The sequence below is a fragment of the Calypte anna genome, chromosome 4 (assembly GCF_003957555.1).
Source record: "Calypte anna isolate BGI_N300 chromosome 4, bCalAnn1_v1.p, whole genome shotgun sequence".
NCBI classification, from domain to species: Eukaryota; Metazoa; Chordata; class Aves; order Apodiformes; family Trochilidae; genus Calypte; species Calypte anna.
Window position 1 is genome coordinate 14929597 of NC_044247.1, and position 17691 is coordinate 14947287.

A 17691-nucleotide genomic window follows, 5' to 3' on the forward strand; every position below is an offset into this window, starting at 1 on the left:
TAAGCCTAGCCTACATTAAAGCTCTTTGGGCTGCAGAGCCACAGGGCTACTCAGAAATTGGTTCAGGAAATGCTATAGCAAAGTGGGAACAGAAATTTTGACCATTGTCAGGAGGAAGCAAAAGAAGATCAGGTTCTTCCTTAGAGGGTTTTGAGAATGAGGTGGAAAATGTACAGTGACTGATGAGAGGAATGATCTTGATCTCCATGGGTAGGACCTTTGATTTTAGAAAAGAGCCCAAAACTTATTTTGACCTTCAGGCTAAACTGGGCTCTCCTCTCAAAGGCAACATATGCTGAGCAGATTTGAGGCAAGGCCACAAATCTTGTGGGGCATTTGGTCTCTGTTATGTTTATTCTGTTATTTTGGGGTAAATGAAGGACTTTGCTTTCCAGCAGTAACTGAAGTGGTCATTTGTTACTTCTGTCTAGGATATATCAGCTATGTTCTGTGAAATACCCTGTTAATATAAAGCTGCACTTTTCTAAACAGTCTGTACTTTTCATTAGCTTTCATTCATCCTGTTTGCATCTCCTTGCAGCTCGGCCACCTCCTCTGGACTTGAGGAACCTCTCCACAATCCGGGAGCACGCTGCTGTGACCAGGATGTGGACTGTGCCTTAGTAAGTCATCAACAAACCTGCCATTCCAATCTTTTAAGCATTAACATTGTGGAAGGGAGTTAAAAATAACTACATCCCACATGAAACAGTTTCTTGGCAAAGTCCACAAACAAAAATTCCCCAGGGCTCCTTTCAGCATCCCCTAGGCTTCTGCTGTCTCTACAAAGCAAGGCTGCCTTTCATGATGGCAGCTCCAGTGCCTTCAGCATCACACAGTGATGCTCACTCTGTTTTGAAGGTTCTTTTTGAAAAGGCTGGAGCTGGTCTGCACTCTGGTGTGGCTGCTGCAGTGGCTAAAAGCTTTACATATAATTACTTTTTTTTTTTTTCAAAGCGATAGAGACATTTTGTTCCTGCAGATTAATGTAGCAAAGGAGAACAAAGTAATATAAAGACCTTCCTGACTTGCAGCCTGGGTGTAGATTTCTGCATCACCATGCAGCCACTCAGACTTGATCTGCTGGTGTGACCTTTTGTCTCTGCAAATGAGTGGAGGGGTAAAACCAATACTGGTGGTCCCAGAGCCCAGCCAGTATGAGCAGAAGATGATGCTGGGCTCCACCAACAGGGAAAAGCTCATCTACAGGGAACTTACAAGCAGGGGAGGAGTGCAGCCTGCTGGCTGGGGGGATCTTGGCTCTGCAGGAACATCTGGCAGGAGAGCCAGCTGTGCTAACGTGTGCATTCACAAGACAGGAATTCCCACCAACCTCCTCTGCCTACCCCGGGCACTCTGGAAAATAGTTTTTTTCCCTAGCATGAGTGGTAGATGGGATGTTTTCACTCCCTTGCCTCAGGTAGTCATTCAGAGGGCAGAAGGGACATGAGGAGGGAAGTTTCTCAGCTGCAGACCCCTCTCTCAGCCATGCAGTCCCAAAGCAGTGAAGTCCTTTGGCAGTGCCTGCTGTGTGCTGGCTGTGAGGGAAGCCCAGCAGCCTGCCTGAGCATCCCTGCCAGAGTGCTGCAGTTAATTAGTGCTGACACAGTGCAGAGTCCTGAAGGATAACAAGCTGAGAGGGGGGTTGCATGTTTTACATCAACAAAACTAAAATAAAAATAAATGATTTAGAAAAAAAAAACAAAGCAAACCAAAACCAAACACCAAAGTAGTACTCCTGGACCTAGTAATGCAGAAGGAATTATACTGTTCATGCAGTGGCCATCTAATTTCCTAATCACTAACCCCCCTCTGCTAGCCTGCAATAATTTACTCACAATAAAACCCCCTGTGGCTGTGGAAGAGATTTCCTTGCAGCAGGGCTGAGTTGCAGCCATCTCCACAGCACAGATAGCACAGATGTGTTTACACTGTCTGCAAAGCCAGGCAGATTCCTCGGCGTGCACCTCCAGTAGCTGATTAGTTCAGATTGATCTCCAGAATGTGGATACCTGCACAGCTAAGTAACTGCCCCATTGGCACAGATCCCCTGAATGAATGATGTCTGTCTCTCAGTCCCTTGCTGCAGGGTTGCTCCAGTGGTTTATGCTTTCTGTCAGAGCAGAGATGCCAAAATTTCATAAATCCCAGCGAAAAAGAAAAATCACAGCAACATAAGACACTTTTTCTAGAACTAAGGAGGGGTTTTTGGACATCCTCTCCGTAAAGGCTGCAGCATTAGTGTGAGTTTAGTCACCATATGGACTGTGTCAGGCTTTGGCTTCATTTCAGAGCATCTGTAAGATGCTTCCTTAACCTCTCCTGTGTTTTTCTTCATAGCAATCGAATGAGCTTTATCTCACCAGAAAGAGACGGTATTAATTCAGCAAGAATATTTGCCAATTCAGTTTCCGGAGAAGAGGAAGAAAGTTACATTCATATGGTAATCTTCATTTTCACACAGCCATCCTTTGCTTTATTCTGCTCTGTCACATTGATGGAGAATGCAGAAGTTTGTTTTCTAAGAAAAAATGTTGAGAAGGTTTGTCCTTTGCCTTCTGTTTTTTTGTTTTTGTTTTTTTTTTTTTAAAACGATGAAACGGTTTTAAAGCAAAGACACTGGGACCAATTTACAGAGAGATGAGGGAAGCCCTTCTTCTGCTCTACAGAACTCAGATGTTCGCCCACGAATGTTGCTGAGCAGTTCCAAGAGATCACAGGGATCAGCCATATTTACATGAGAACTCATTAAGGCCAAGGAAAATTAAATCTTTTCACCATTTAAAAGTGTGCCCTGTAAAATCTCCTAGGAAATGACAGAAAGCTGCTAGTGCACTTCCTAGAGAAACACACCAAATATTGTGCAGAAACAGAACTCCCATTAAAGGCTCTTATTGCTTCTGCTTTGGCTGGTGGCACTAACCCCACTTCCCATCCCATGAAAGAACATCTGGCTTTGTGGCTTCCTTTTCTTCACTCAGTCTTTGGCCATATCTTGCAAAAGATCCGAATCTCAGTTTCCTTTGATTTTAAGGTGGAAATGGATCTCCAATCCCTTAATCTCAGCCAGTGTCTACAAATTTGTCCTCGTATCCAAAGCCCAATGTCAATGCCTATAGAATTATGTTGCAAAACTGACCACAGTCTCCATGAACCATAGTCTCAGATTTTAACCCACACCTCTGCTATATCAATATCTGCTCAGGAGGGCAGTTCCAGTTGGAATCACATCCTATTTAATTTCTCTAGTAAAAAAAAAAACCTTCCATACATTTGTGATCATCTATGATTTTACCAACACTGATTTTCAGCTGCTAGATTTGAACCCAACTATCACTAATTCTTCAAACTCCCAGCATGATGACAATTAAGAGGGCACCCTTGTAAATCGAAGCCTTCCAAGGGCTTGGGTTGAGAAGCTGGGCACAGGTCCTTCCTGATAGCACTGAAATTCAGCCTGGTTTTCTTGTTTTGCCATGATCACCAGGAGAGAAAGGTTCTCACAGTTCCTTTATGCCACAATTAACTATCCAGTGGTTAGTCACCAAACACAGCCTTGGCATAGAAAATTGCACATGTGCTGACCCTCCTCATTTGCATTCTGCCAGAGAAGTCTCCCACCTTACAGCTGGGGGTAGTGTTTTAAGAGCATTAAAACCTTTCTCTTATTTCCCAACAGGAACACAGACAGGCAACATCTCCATACAGTGGTGCTTTTCCATGGACAAGGAAATCTAACCTTGATTACTTAGCATTGGATTTTAATTCTGCTTCCCCATCCCCTGTGCAGAAGGTAGGAGTCATCTGAAAAAAAACCCCACAGCCCCTGATGGTTTTTTTCTGCTGGGAGGAAAACAAGAGCAAGAGTCAGACTCTGCCAAATGCCCCAAGTGTCACAGTGATGCCAGTGGTGTTTCCAGCTGACTGCATTTATGACAGGCTTAAGATTAATGTAATAAAAGTGCTATTAGAGTGATGACAAGGTGTCCTTAGCATGACTCCTAAGGAGACCATTAACACGAGCTTGGCAAAGGGCACCGAACTGTGCCTTGAGGGCTAATGGCCAAGCTTGTTGGTGCTTGCAGAATCTCTGAATGCTCTTTCATTTTCATCAAGTCTCCACAACCCTTTTCCTGCTAGTTTTTCAAAAAATCTCTTTGCAGGAACAAGTTTATAGCCCTGGATATACTCACAGGGTAAAACGGTACCATCTCATGTAACATGGCAAAGGGTCCCATCTGAGTCACCAAAAACATTTCAATTTCCTTAGCAATCCTGAGGAAACATATTCCTTGTTCCAAAGAGCTTGTAGTCTGCCCAGGCAGTGGGTAGGTACCACTGCAAAGCAATGAACTGTTGTTGGTTTGTGCCACTTTATGTGTTCTGTATCCTTTTCCCCCCCAGATGCAAATGACTCAAGACTCCTAAGCCTTCTTAATTAAACCCTCCCTGCAGTTAAAATGCAGTTAGGTTGTTCCTGCAGCAGGATCACTTGGATGAGGAAAGAATTATTATCTGCATGGAAATAGCCAGAACAGTACGTTCCCCTCACTCCCTGTGCTGGGCTGAGTGACAGGGTGGCAGATGGATAATTATAACTAAAGCAGACTGTAAAGCAATGCTTTTGTCAGCTGATGTCACTGTGAGCTTCAAGGTGAAGTGAAGCAATCAAGGAATAAGTGAAAGGGAAAACAGAGAATCAAGCCAAGTTTTACTAGCATCTATTTTCAACCCTAAAACTAATATGTTGGCTTTTTCCTCTGTGTCCCACAGAAACCTTTTCTCTCTGAGGAGCAGAGAGTGGACTATGTCCAGGTAGATGAACAGAAGACTCAAGCTTTACAGAACACTAAGCAGGAATGGACAGATGAGAGGCAATCAAAAGTCTAAAGGAAGAAGACTTGGAATCTGGAGGATTTACTTTTTTTGCACTGGAACCACAATGTTAATGAAGCAGCTATCACAGTAGAGTTCAAAGGCAAGAGAGAGTTGTAAGATGCTTACAGCTTGTAGAGAAGTGGCATTTTAAATGGAAACCTTTGATTTCAGCTGGAAATAGTATGTTGAATGAGTGAGTGGTTCACGGATGATTGAAGTAATGCAAACCCCTTTTAACTCCCCTACCAGGAAGCTACATGGTACCATTTGCTGGCATGATTCTGCAACAAGTCATACACTTCATGTTAACAAATCCACTACATGTTGCATTAATCTAGTTAGTCCTGCCTTTTCTCTATTGCATAATTCCTAGTTGCTGAAGCTATTTGTTTTTTGATACTTTACCAATACTGCAGGTGCTCCGAGTGCTGCTGGGGCAGCGGGCACCTGACAGGTGTTGGTGACTAATCAACTAAGGGCTAAAATACTGAAACAATAAAAAGAACTTTTTGAATATATAGTGCTTAAGCAAAGAGAATTTTGGAAAATATTTTCCCCTTGGGTTTAAAAGGTCTGACTCTGAGCTGATGCTGTCAGAAACTCAAAACAGGACTGTGTGCACCGGTGGGACTGGAAAGTGTGGTCTTTGACCCTCTGGATGACAGTCATATTCAGCTTCTTCTCTCCACTGTGGCTCATGCTTACTGCCTTTCTGTCTGCTTCCTACTGATGTTTTCTTCCTTGTCTTGAGGAGCATCTTCAGCACAGCACAGCTGCTCCTCTAGCAGGAGGCTGCAGGCACACAGCTCTTGGCTGGCCAGAAAATAGAAAGGGAAGCTGTGAGCCTGTTTCTGCAAGTCTTGGGAGAACTGGCAAAGGATCAAGAATGCTTTCATCTGAAGTGCAGAAGAAATGCCATTGGAATTGCTGGTCACAGGCGTCAAACTGATTGTTTCACTAGACCCACCCCCCAAAACAACAACAGCAAAAAAGAGATTTAGGAAGTGCAGTGTGCTCCAAGAGAGGCCAAGGGGCCTGCCAAAAGAAAACAATGCACTTAGACGGCATGAGGACCTCTGGGGTCAGGAAGCTTATCTACCTTGGGACTTGTTACAGGCACTATCTCAGGATGACATATGTGTATAGTTTAGAACCTATTTAACTTTAAAAGCTTGGCTGCAATCTTTATTTTAAGGTGGCACTAAGCCACTGGAATCATGGAAGCGGGCAGTACCACTGAGGGACCCACGCTGGATCTGATCTTGCAGCTCGGTCCCACTGGCCAGAAGAGGTCTGGTCCTGCCAGCCAGGACCCTTACAAAAGGTTTCCTCTTTGACACTGCCACATAACTGGCCTCCCTTCACGTGCCTGTTGCTAACACGTTGTATTACTGTAATCTGACAGCCCAAAAAATGCTCATTTACCAAACAGAGGTTGTAGGAATGTCATTGCAGAAACTGCTGACGTTTCAAGGCTCCTCCCTCCTTGCTGTCCTCCATCCACCCATCCTGCTTCAGCCACTTGGGCACTCTGGGAGGCTGAGAGATGTGGCTGAGTTGCACATCCTGCTGGGAGAGGCAGTGTAGCTGCCAGAAACACCATTTTCCTCCTACCTCAAGAGAGCTGAAGTGCTTGCAAATCTTGCTGCTTCTTTAGAGCAAACACAAAGCTGGGGATCTGTAGTGACCAGGCTGTCAGGAGCCTTCCTTGTGAGAACAGCAAGGTTCTCCAGCACCTTTATTGACTCTGGGGTTAACTGGGCACCCAGGCCTATGGGCAGAAAGTGTCCTGGACTAGAGCTGCTTGGAAATTGGGGTTCATACTGCAGAAAGTCAGCCTGCTGCTTCCTTCTACTCTGCCTCTCCCCCGCTGCCAACGCTCTAAAATGGAAGTTAATGTTCATCAAAGTTCAGAAAAGAATTCAGACTTTTCAGCATAAATCTTGTCTGGTGTGAAATTTAGCTTGGTAAAACCCAGTTGTTTTCTCCTAAAACTGACTCAGGACAGCTCTGAGCAACCCTGCCTGCCCTGGGTGTGGTGCTGCTAGAGGGGAAGTGGGTTTGGGGCCAGGGGTGGAGATCTGCACCATGGGGGAGGAAGGGGGTAGGCAGGGGAGGGCCACCACCCAGAGACTTCTGCCTTTCTCCTCAGCAGAACTGCCTTCTTTCAAGGTGTACAACTAATACACTGAGATGGTTTGGGGTGTTCTGCAGTGCTGAAAAGATTTAAAAGCCCAGCTAGGCCATGCATTACTGTAGGGGACAGAGAACATCCCCAAAGGGCAGGTGAAATTCTGCTGTGCCACTGCAGATCCCACCCTGCAGAGCAGTGGCAGGGCAGCATCCCAGGCAGGTTGCAGTAGCAGAGAAAGCAGCTCATGTGTGACTGGGGTGTTTCTTCTAATGCTGTCAGAAAATCTTCTGGAATGGAAAAAACACTTGAGTTATCGGAGACAACTGACTCGCTTGTTATTCTGGTTTCTTGTAAAAATATTTAAACTTCAACAAACCTGGCTAACAGATCATTCAGACGTTTAGAAAAGAAAGAGCTCTGATGGTATTTTTTTTCCCCTAAAAGGTCATAAACATGGGGACTGTCCTTAGATTGGAATGTCTCCCTTTCAACTTCCTCCTGTCCCCTGCTTGCCCCCACCACTGTTATCTTGATCAAATGCTGCTCACTGGTTTCTGACTTTCACTTTTTTAACTAAATGCTCAGTTTGGGAGTTTATTCAGATATTTCACTTCAGCTCTGGTTTTGCCTGCTGCTCCAGGGTCTGTGCCACACAGCCTTGTGGAAGCACAACGCATGAAACAGGAGCAAGTCATGCCAAAAAAACCCCAAACCAAAACAAAACAAAAAAAACACACCCCAAAAAAATTAAAAGCAGAGCAGTCCTTCTCCAAGGTTTTTATTTCTTTTTTAGTCAAATTCCACAATTTGGAGGAGGAGGAGGATGGTGGGAAGATGGCAAAGGCCAAATCTGCTGGGGCCACCCCAGCATTAAGGATTTAGGGGTGGTACAGGAATGACACAGCAATGGGCTGCCAGGCTGGGGACTGCAGCAGCCCAGGGCCAGAAGCCCAAGAGCCAACTTGGAGGGATAGGGGGGATGTTATAGAGGAAGAAGGAGTCATGATTGAAGAAAGTTTGTTCTTAAATACAGATCCCTTGCACAAAGAGGAAAGAAAAGTTGTGAAAGCACCTGAAAACTGAGCCAGCTTTTGACAGTATCATGTCTGAAAATGTCTGTCGTCCAGTGGCCTGGGTCAGCCACACACACTCCTGGCAGGGTCAGCTTGTTGCTGTGGAGCTGTTGTGTTGTTATTTGTATGTATTTCTTTAAAAAGTATCACAGGAACTGATGCAGAGAGAACTCTCTGAGGGGAACCAGCATTGCCCAGCTCAGGCCTTGCAGTGCCTTCTCCAGCACCTCTGGGGATTGTCACTTAAAAAGGAGAGGAGCACTAAATGAGCAGAAGAGTTCTTGCTTTTTTGGAAACGACACTCCTTGGAGCTCCCAGATGAAGCTTGGTTACAGGGTGCTGTGGAGATCACACAAGGCAAATGGTTTTGGTGCTGTGGTTATTGTGAGGGTGATCAGCTGGGTTCCCCTGGCTGCTGGCAGGGCTGGGAGGTGAGCCAGGGTGATCAGAGATGAGATGGATCTTTCTTACTGAAATTGTCTGAGGCCACTGAGCACAAAGCCAGGTGCACCCAACCCCTGCTTGAAATAGAGCCTAAGGAATCAGACAGAAATCAGGGTGATCCGAACTTCTTTCCTGGAGCAAGCACGATTTCAGTACTCACTGGGACTTAAAAGCATTCTCATGGTCTTTACTCAGTTTGGGTTTAATCTGGCCTTATTCTGCAGTCTCCCAGTGAGCATGCATTTGAGCAACGCATGGCAGGATCCAAGACTCATTTGCTTGTTGGACTAACCTGTATTTTCCATTTATAATTTCTTTATTAAAGGACGCAGCATTAAATTCCTTCCTGGCAGGTAGGAACACTTGACCTGAGAAAAATCAACAGCCATTTAACTTGAGCCAGGTGTCTTCAGCCAGCTCACTTTTGCCTCTGGTAGCACCTGCTCTCTGTCACTAATTACATCACAGATGTAGGTTTTGGAGTTGCATTCACTGAAGTGATTTCAGTGCTTTCATAATTCAAGGACCATCAGATGCTGTGATGAGGATGAAGCACAGGGCAATGCCTTTCCTTTGTTCCCCTATTCCACAAAACTTGCTCAGGTTTTTAAAAAACAATCAAAAAAGCCACCAAAATAGCAGACATTTTTTGCCATGTCAAAGCCAGAATATTTTTTTGTTTGAATAAAAACAAACTTTTGTCTTGTGCAAATGAAGCGTTATACATTTTTTGGTATTTGTTAATCTATGGGGAAGCATTAAACAGTCATCTCTGTTATGAAGGAGTAAGTCATTGATAGAGGGAAGGAGCTCACCTTCCTGATGTTTGTTGTATATATTTGCACATTAAACTGTGTATCTTTTTTCTAATAAATTAATATAAAATGTAGCTGTGACTTAGTTACTTTGATAAGTGATGCTGCTTGTGGGGAACACTTCCACATTTCATTTATTGCTTTTTCCATTTTTCTGTATCTCTTATTAGGCCGTGACTTGTTTGTATAAATCATTTGGATGAAAATCCAAACAAACTTGTGAGGAAATTTCATGCAGCTGTGTGTCAGGCAGATTATTTGCAGGTGACTTGAGAAACAAGGAGTGATGAAGCTGGGACCTGGTGTCTGCATCCATGGGTAAGTTGCAGCTGAGGGGCAGGAAAGGGCTGAGCTTACAGAGCAAAGAGTTTGTTCAGAACATTCTCTGGGCTTGGATACAAAGCCTGGTTGTTATTTAACCTGAGCCTTTAATTGCTTGGCCCTGAGGAATGTAGTTGCTGTTAATGGCATTTCCACAGGCAGGGAGCTGGGGATGTGGGATCCTTTCAACACACCCAGCCCAGGAGCTGGAAGATGAAATGAGGCAGAGCACGGAGCAGAGCTGAACCAGCCCAGCTGCTAACAAGTGAGGTAGTTTGGAAAACAGTTTATTTATTGCTTCAGGCAAGTGTCACTTTTGGAGCTGTGTGCTTGGTAATGCTGGCTGGATACCTGCTGCTGGGAATGACTGGGGGAAACTTGGCTGCAGGACTGGAGAAGCACAGACACGTCTAATTTAGATAAAACCTATGCCTGGGGGCTGATATAAGGGAATGTGTGACATTTTGTGTTCAGACTTCCAGGGAGGGCAGATTGGACAAATAAAAGGTCAGATAAAGTTTGACTGCTGGGTCACAGGCTGCTTCCATGTCCTCTCTCCAGCAGAGATAGGAATGGTCCTTTCAGCAGGGTGTTCTCCCTAGAAAAGTGACCTCTCCCTTGTGCACCAGCTCCCAGACCTGTGGAGGGAAGCAAACCATCCTGAAGCCACCCCTGCCACAGTGACCTGGATTGTCCCCTCCATGAGGTACTTCCCAGGGCAGCAGAGGTGGCTGTCCCAGAGGCTCCATCCCCACAGGTCAGGACAGCATAACCTGTGGGAGCCAGGCAAGAAATGGGGTTCTGCAAGTGAACAGTGCTGAAATACAGCAGCAGGAGGCTGCAGGGAATTCAAGAAGCTCTCAGACTTCTGACACCTCTCTGTGCAAAGTACTTTGGTGATTAGATAAAAAATAATAAGGGGAAGAACTGATAGGAAGAAGTAGGACTGTGTAAGCACTTGGTAGAGGTCAGCCCCTGTAATCACCTCACCAGTGTCAAACCATGGAAAACATCTCCCTGGAGCAAAAAGCCACAGAGCAGCTCTCTGTTACCACACCCAGGGCATCTTCCTGGGGCATGAAGCACAAACCTCTCCAAAAAGGCAGTAATCCCCTGCCACCCTGGTGCTTTTTCCTTCTTGAAGTCTTATGGTTAAGAGTAAAAATGCTTTGGTCTGCTTTAACCTGAGCTTCTAAAAAGAAAACTGCCTTTAAAAATGAGTCTTGCTGTGTAGTCATGTGCATGCTGGGGACTGTGCCAAGGTGAGCACACAGGTCTCAGGCCCCAGTGGTGATATCTCACTACTCTCCAGTAGATCTCCAAGAGCTTTGGCAAAGGGCCCTGTGCTTTATTCCTGGTTTTTCATATGAGCTTTGATGACACCTGGTTCTGCAGAGCCTTAGTCCTGCCCTTTTGCCAGCAGCTACTGCAGGCTGTACTTTGACAGGTCTCAAGATCCACATTTCCCCATCAAACAGCATCTAAACCTCCTTTTCTAGTTTTTTAGGGCAGAGAGTGCAGGAGGACTTTGCTTTACCCATTATACATATTTATAGGAGCATGCTGGGTGTCCACAATGCTACATCCAGCCCTCCAACACAAAGGATGCATCTGCCAGAGGTTCAGCTCCTTCCCACCTGGGGAGCTGATCCCAGGAGCTGTTGAAATGCAGAAGGGAGCAGGGAGTGACCCAACCTTTCATTCATTGTCTTGTTTGCTCCTCCTTTGATTCTTGATTTTCCTTTCACACCCAGTTTTAGCATAAGCTCCTTTTTATACAGCTCCAACATGCCCTGCTCTGACAGCTCAGGGATCCCAGTGTTGGGAATTCATCCCTTGGTAAGAGCCTGAGAAGCCCTTGCTCTGCTGGAGGGCTCTTACTGGGGGCTTCAAAGCTTAATGCACTTTGGGGATGTTTCCCTTCCAGATGTTTGCAGTGGTTGTTTTGCTTCTTTATTTAAAACTGGTCAGTGCTGTGGGAGCTCAGCTTTGGGAGCTGCCTCTGACTGTGCCCCTGTCCAGGGTTTGCTACTGCTGCTTTTATTTCTTGGCTTCTCTCCCACACAGACATCACAGAGCAATGGGGGAGACCACAAGGACCAAGCCACAGATCCCTCCCAGCAGAGCAGCAGTTCTGCTGCCCAGCAAGCACCTGGGCTGCCTCTGAGAAGGCAGGGAGCAGTTTGTAGAGTTGTGTGGTGGTGGAAAAGGCAAAACATCAAATGAAGGCTGCACTTGGAGGGTTCTGCCAGATCTGGAGGAGATCCCAGAAGGCAAATGTGGCTTTTGCTTTTAGGTTTCCAGATCAAAGTTTAGGAAAAGCTTCTGGTGTGACCTTTTGTGCAGCCTGAGAGACAATTCCTCTACAGAGGGAGATGAAGGATGGAGCAATAAAGGGAGCTGTAGAGTCTCACTGATTCTTTGGTCTCTCTGTTTAGTATTACCATAGCTTTTGGGAAGCAGCCAGTCTTGCCAGGCAAAAGGAGCCAAGGTTTCCAACAGGAGTTCTGCAGGGATCCTCCAGCACTGGGACATCCAGCTGAGATCCCCTCCAACAGCCAGGGTTTCAGAGGTGCTTCAATTATGCTTTCAGAGGAACCATGGAACAGTTTGGGTTTGAAGAGACCTCAAAGGTCATCTCATTCCAATCCCCCTGCATGGGCAGGGACATCTCCCACTAGACAAAGTTGCCCAAAGCCCCATCCAACCTGACCTTCAACACTTCCTAGAAGCTTTAGCATGTGCACAAGGTATCCCAAGAGGTCTGTAGGTGAGTGGGTGAAAGCTCAGGAGAATACCACTTCCACATCCCAAAACACTAGGGGTTTTTTTGGCTTGGAAAGCATTCAGGTAGATGTCCTTCTAAGGGTCCAGAGCTTCTCTTTAGCTGCTGTTCACATCATGCATGGCCCTTGCACCCCAAACAGGAAGGGGGGAAAAAGGGAAACTGCTTGGGTGAAAGAAGGTGCTTCTTTTTTTAATAACCAGCCTCAGGAAATATCACCAGTCCAAGAGTGGAAAATCAGAGCCAAGATTTGGAGGAGCACAGATCACCTTGACACGAGTCTTTGCTGCTGTCAAGGCAGAGAAGAGGAACCACTGCCACTGCCTCCTTAAGGCTGAGCTTCCAGCTTGACTTGTGAAACCTTTCAGGGGGAAGTGGTCAATCTCCAGTTGCTGTTTGGAGTCATTTTCATGGAAGTCTCCAAATAGATGTTATGCCTCAGTGCTGAAGAAGGCAGTTTTGAGGAAAGCAAACAAAATGCTGTTACCACAGACCACATTATGTCAAGGATGGTACTGAGAGAGGATGAAGTGCAGCTGTATTCCTCTTCCTCTCTCTTCCTGACTTTCCCACATGCCCCCAGGGAGAGAAACAAACCCGGCAGCAACCTGGGAAATCCAGGACCTAAACCCTCCAGTAAAAGCAACTCACCTGGATTTCTTTTGCAAAAGGGTGTTTTTTTCATCACCTCACTGGTAATTAAATCTGTGCAGCTGCTGTTGACTAAATAGACTGACAAAGTCACTGCCCATTCACAGCCCCTGTGGAGGCCACTTCTGTGGTCCAAAAGGTCAAGATCTGCTTCTTCCATGCTGCATAACCCAGTCTTTTTGGTTTGCTAAATTAATTCTGGATTTTTGCTGTGGGTTGTTCTTCTGTAACACTACATGAGTGTTAGAGAGAGCTCACCAGTGGCTGAGGACAACCACCAAGCAGGGCTGGCCTCCTGCTCCCAGGGAGCACACCTGACCATGGCAGCTCCTGTTCTCACCTGCACAGAGGGGAACAAAACCCAACTTTCTATTTGATTTTTTATTTTATTGCTATTGGAAACATTCTCTTTCCCACTGCCAATGTCTTGCAGGTCTGAGCCCATGTTTTAGCTCCTGCTCTTGGGGTTTAACAGAGCACCCAGACAAAGCTGGCAGTGCACCCCCAGCTCCCAGCCCTGGCCACAGCCCTGAGACGCCAGGTCAGTAGATGACAGTGGCCAAACTTCACTCAGCCCCACTCAGATTCTGCCTTGGGCTTTATTGCAGTCTTGGTCATCAGTTTGAGTTTGCCAGAGGTGAGCACCAACTGCACGGGGATGGGAGGGAGGGCACTGAGCTGGCAGTGCAGGTGCTGCTGTCCCAGACTGCAGGGATGGGGCAGGACAGAGATGTCAGTGCTGGCTGAGCTGGAAACACAGCTTGGTCTTGGTACAAGTGTCTCCCCTCCAGTGCCTCAGTGGCCTGAGCAGATAAAGCAGCCAGGTTATCAGCTGTGTTCAGGCATGGGGCTGCTCAGCACTGGGTGCAGGAGCCACGTGGGAACCAGATAACACCCAGGGGCTTTAAGGTGGGGGACTCTGAGCCTCCTATTGCTGTTAGTTTCACATACAAGAGGCTTTGCTGTCCCTATTCTTGTTATTTTTATCACTTGTTACCTCCTGGAGCTGGCAGACAACTGTCTGTGTTAGTGGTGCTGTTTTCAGCCTGTGGCACGTGGACTTCTAGGGCTGTTGGATGGTTCCCCAGACATCCTGGGGAGGGTGGGGTTTCTTCCTGGGTGCTGGACACGGAGATACCCATCACCCCAGGAACACAGTGATACTCCCTGCCCCAGGAGCAGGGCACTCACTGCAGCTAATCTGGGGCTAAGGTCTGTCCTATGCCCCCAGCTCCCAACTGTGACCTGTTGGGCACCAGCCCTCCACTTGCTCCAGTCCAGCCATGGGTGGCATGACCGCAAAGGGTGGCTTGACCCATGGTCCCCATGATAGGACCCACCCCAGCTGCCATGCAGGGGAGAAAGTGATGCTGTTTCCTTCAGGAGCTTCAATTCCATTGTCCATCACTGTGTGAGGAACACAAAGTGGCTCCACCCATAATAAGGTGTGTTTGCTTGTGTATTAAATCTGCATTCAGCAGATAAAACCAGGGTCAGAAGTGAGGATGCACGACTCACTTTTCACTGATTAATTTTAAAGACAAGAAAAGAACTCTCACAAAACCAGGACTGAGGTCATGGTGTGATGTTACAGGATGTAGGGATGGGGAGAATGATACTAGGAGGTGATGGTCTTTTAACAGGCACGTAGTGTGGTTGGAAAAAATAGCAAGCAGGTTCTCAGCACACAAATGTCTCTGGTGTTGGCTTCACATTCCTTCAGCCTGTGCAGCTGTAATATTTCAATATAAAACAGGAGCCAAAGCAACTGTTGGTAATGCAAGAGCCAATCCACAACGGGCCATAGTGAAGAGGTAGACTATGAACACCATGAGCAGCTGGTGGAAAAGTTTAGTTTATTGCAATGAAAGGTGAAAGAGCTCAGGAAGGAACATGGCACTGTTTGCTTGGCCAGCTTTCTAAAAATATCACTCAAAGCTCTGTCACCTGCACAGTGGGCATGGCAGCTTCTCTCATCCCTACCCAGATGATGGGATCTGATTTTTCAACTTGTTTTCCTTTAAGGTCACACTCCATCCATCCCTTCCCCAGTAATTCTTGAACCTGCTGCCCACCTTACTCTCAATTTTGATCGAGGAGTGAATGTCTGGGAATGTGTAAGGTCTTGGAGATGCTGTTAGGACAGGTAATGGGGGTGAGAACAGAGAGACAGGCAACAGGATGAATTAAACCCTGGGAAAACCTTCATGGGACTCTGTGCCTTATTAACATCAGAAAATCGACTCTTTTGTTTAGGTTTCTCTCTCATGTGGATTTGCTGGTGTTTAATGACATGTGGATTCCCATCACAGCTCTTCCTGTGGTTAGGACATTGGCAATGTGTGTGGCTTCTCTGATGTCTTGGAAGCAAGAGAGCTTGGGCTGTCAGTCCCCAAGCACAAACCCACAGAAAGTCCTATACAAGTTTATTGAGTAGTTTTGGGGCTGCTTGTCAGTTCTAGCATTTTCCCTTAAAAATAGAAAAAAGGATAAGAGGGAAAGGCAGATGGAAGCCACCCCATCCCACAACACCCACAGTGGCATCTCAGGCTCCTTCCCACACTGTGACCATCCCCTTATCTGTCTCTGTATGTCCTCAGCTATATCCAAGGACACCTTGATTTTGGTTAAATTTGTAGTGTTTCCAATATTTTGACTGTGTTCATTTTAGCTTGTGTAAAAAAATTAGGTTTGTATAAAAATCCCATCTCCTGGGTAGTTTTGAACCCCCAGTCTTTCAATGGCATTGACTTAGTGCTTGTTCTGTAAACAGGTAATTCAGAATCAACATTTTGGTTTTAAAACACTTGTAGCTCTCTACTGATTGAATCTACTTCCATTACTCCTGTTCAGGATCAGTTTTGAAGAGGTTTCTGAGCACTGATTAACACAGTGAGATGGCTCAAGAGCACTTCACAAGTGCCTCAGCTTGTTTGTGCATGTAGATTTATTTTTATTTTTAAAGTCTAGATACAAGGCTTGTGCTGGTTTGCCCTTTTCTTCTGTTTCACTGACACACTCAAGGAATTTTTATATGATTTGAGATGGAAGATTTTCCTTTATAAACTTTTACTTCTTTGTCCCTATTAGTTCAAGCTTAGCCAAATGCTTCATCCTCACTTCTTGTTCCTATTAATTTGTTTGATACAAAACTAATGGGCACTGGGCTGCAATTTCCAGAACTGCTTTAATACAAAACCAGGTACTCTCCTCTTTCTTGGAGGGGAGGGAAACACTGTGGATCCTCTTCAGTCTGTAATTTGTGTAATTTTATTAGGCTGATGATTTTAGCTCTCTTCCTTCTCCGGGTTTAGAGTCTGTGGTTAAAATATCAATGTTAGAGCAGGAATGGCTCTCCTAGCCCTCAGCAAGGGTCCTCCAAGCTTCAAACCTTACCTCTAAGCACAGCTAGGAAGCAACCAGCAAAATGCTGGCATCACTGGCTAAAATAATCCCATCTACAGATCACTTTGAAGCACAATTTAAATTTCTGCCCCTTTCTCTGATGGGCCACACGGATGGCTCTGCTCTGAAAATCAGACCTTCTCAAACTGGCAGTGCCCAGGTGGCCAGGAGTGGTTAGGAGCTCACAAAAAACCCAGATCCATTCTCCTGCTTGGAAAAGTTTCCAAAATATCCCAGGTTAGGGCCAGTGTGGCCAAATCAGTCCCAGCACCTGCATGGCACCCTTGATTAGCACCCAGAAAAGCCTCTTGCAATGAGGCCCCTGAAACGACTGCCAAGGTGATGGGGACAGCATGGATTGATAGATTAGCCAAGGTTATAACACTGACCACACCACATTTATTATACGACCACATCATATTTATTTGGCTTTATCTTTTAAAAAAAAATTGAATTGTAACAGTAAAGAAAGAAGTCAAAACTAGAGGATTCTCATCAACCTTGGTGAAATGCTCAGCAATAAGAATCAGAACAGCTTCCTCACTAAGCAGGAACTTTTTTACAAGGAAGTACTTCAGAAACAATACAGAAATATCCTCAAATATGTCCTTATTGACAGCAACACACCTGCAGGGCACACGATCAGCCCAAGGGGACCTCCTGCCTTTCTGCCTCCCTCTTGCAGCTGTGCCATAAAAACCCAGCTTGGTTTTTTTCCTTCCCCTTCTTTCTTTTCCTGTTTCTTTTCTCCCTTCTCTATCCAAAGTCAGCAATTTAAAAGTTCAGCCCCCACCAGCAGTTTGAGAGGCAGAAGCTGAAGGTGGCCAAGAGGCAGCGGGCACCCGGCCGAGCCCCGGGGCAGGGGCAGAGGACGTGTGACTGACCCTCATGTGACAGGAGATGAAAAAACCCTGTGACTTTTACCAGTCATACACTGTTGAGCACAAATTTCATGCTTGCAGGGGCCTTGGAAGAACAGGGACTTAAAGGCCCTGGGGATTGTGTCCAATTTTTGAATGTCTGGTGGGCTCCAAAACCAACCCTGAAGTGAATCCGATGGCCAGTCAAGGTTTCTCGGGTGGTTCTGGAGGAAAGGGATTTATCTGGGACTGAGAGAGGATTAGTCTAGCAGGGTTTATGGTGTTCACAGCCCTTGGGTAGAGTGAATACTCCTGGGATCTGGGG

At 46.0% G+C, this 17691-nt stretch overlaps 1 protein-coding gene across 3 annotated transcripts in view; it reads left to right on the forward strand.

Moving 5' to 3' along the window:
- Nucleotides 1-9414, forward strand: part of GAB3 (GRB2 associated binding protein 3) — a 74336-nt gene extending 64922 nt beyond the window's left edge. Inside the window, exons 7-10 of one of the 3 annotated variants that reach the window (XM_030449303.1) lie at nt 542-623; nt 2341-2443; nt 3680-3793; nt 4774-4980. In XM_030449303.1, coding sequence (XP_030305163.1) covers nt 542-623; nt 2341-2443; nt 3680-3793; nt 4774-4890 — 416 coding nt within the window. In that variant the 3' untranslated portion in view covers nt 4891-4980. Of the gene's footprint in view, nt 1-541; nt 624-2340; nt 2444-3679; nt 3794-4773 lie in introns of all 3 variants that reach the window. The other 2 variants (XM_030449301.1, XM_030449302.1) reach the window with 2 other exon arrangements.
- Nucleotides 9415-17691: the final 8277 nt, after the last annotated feature.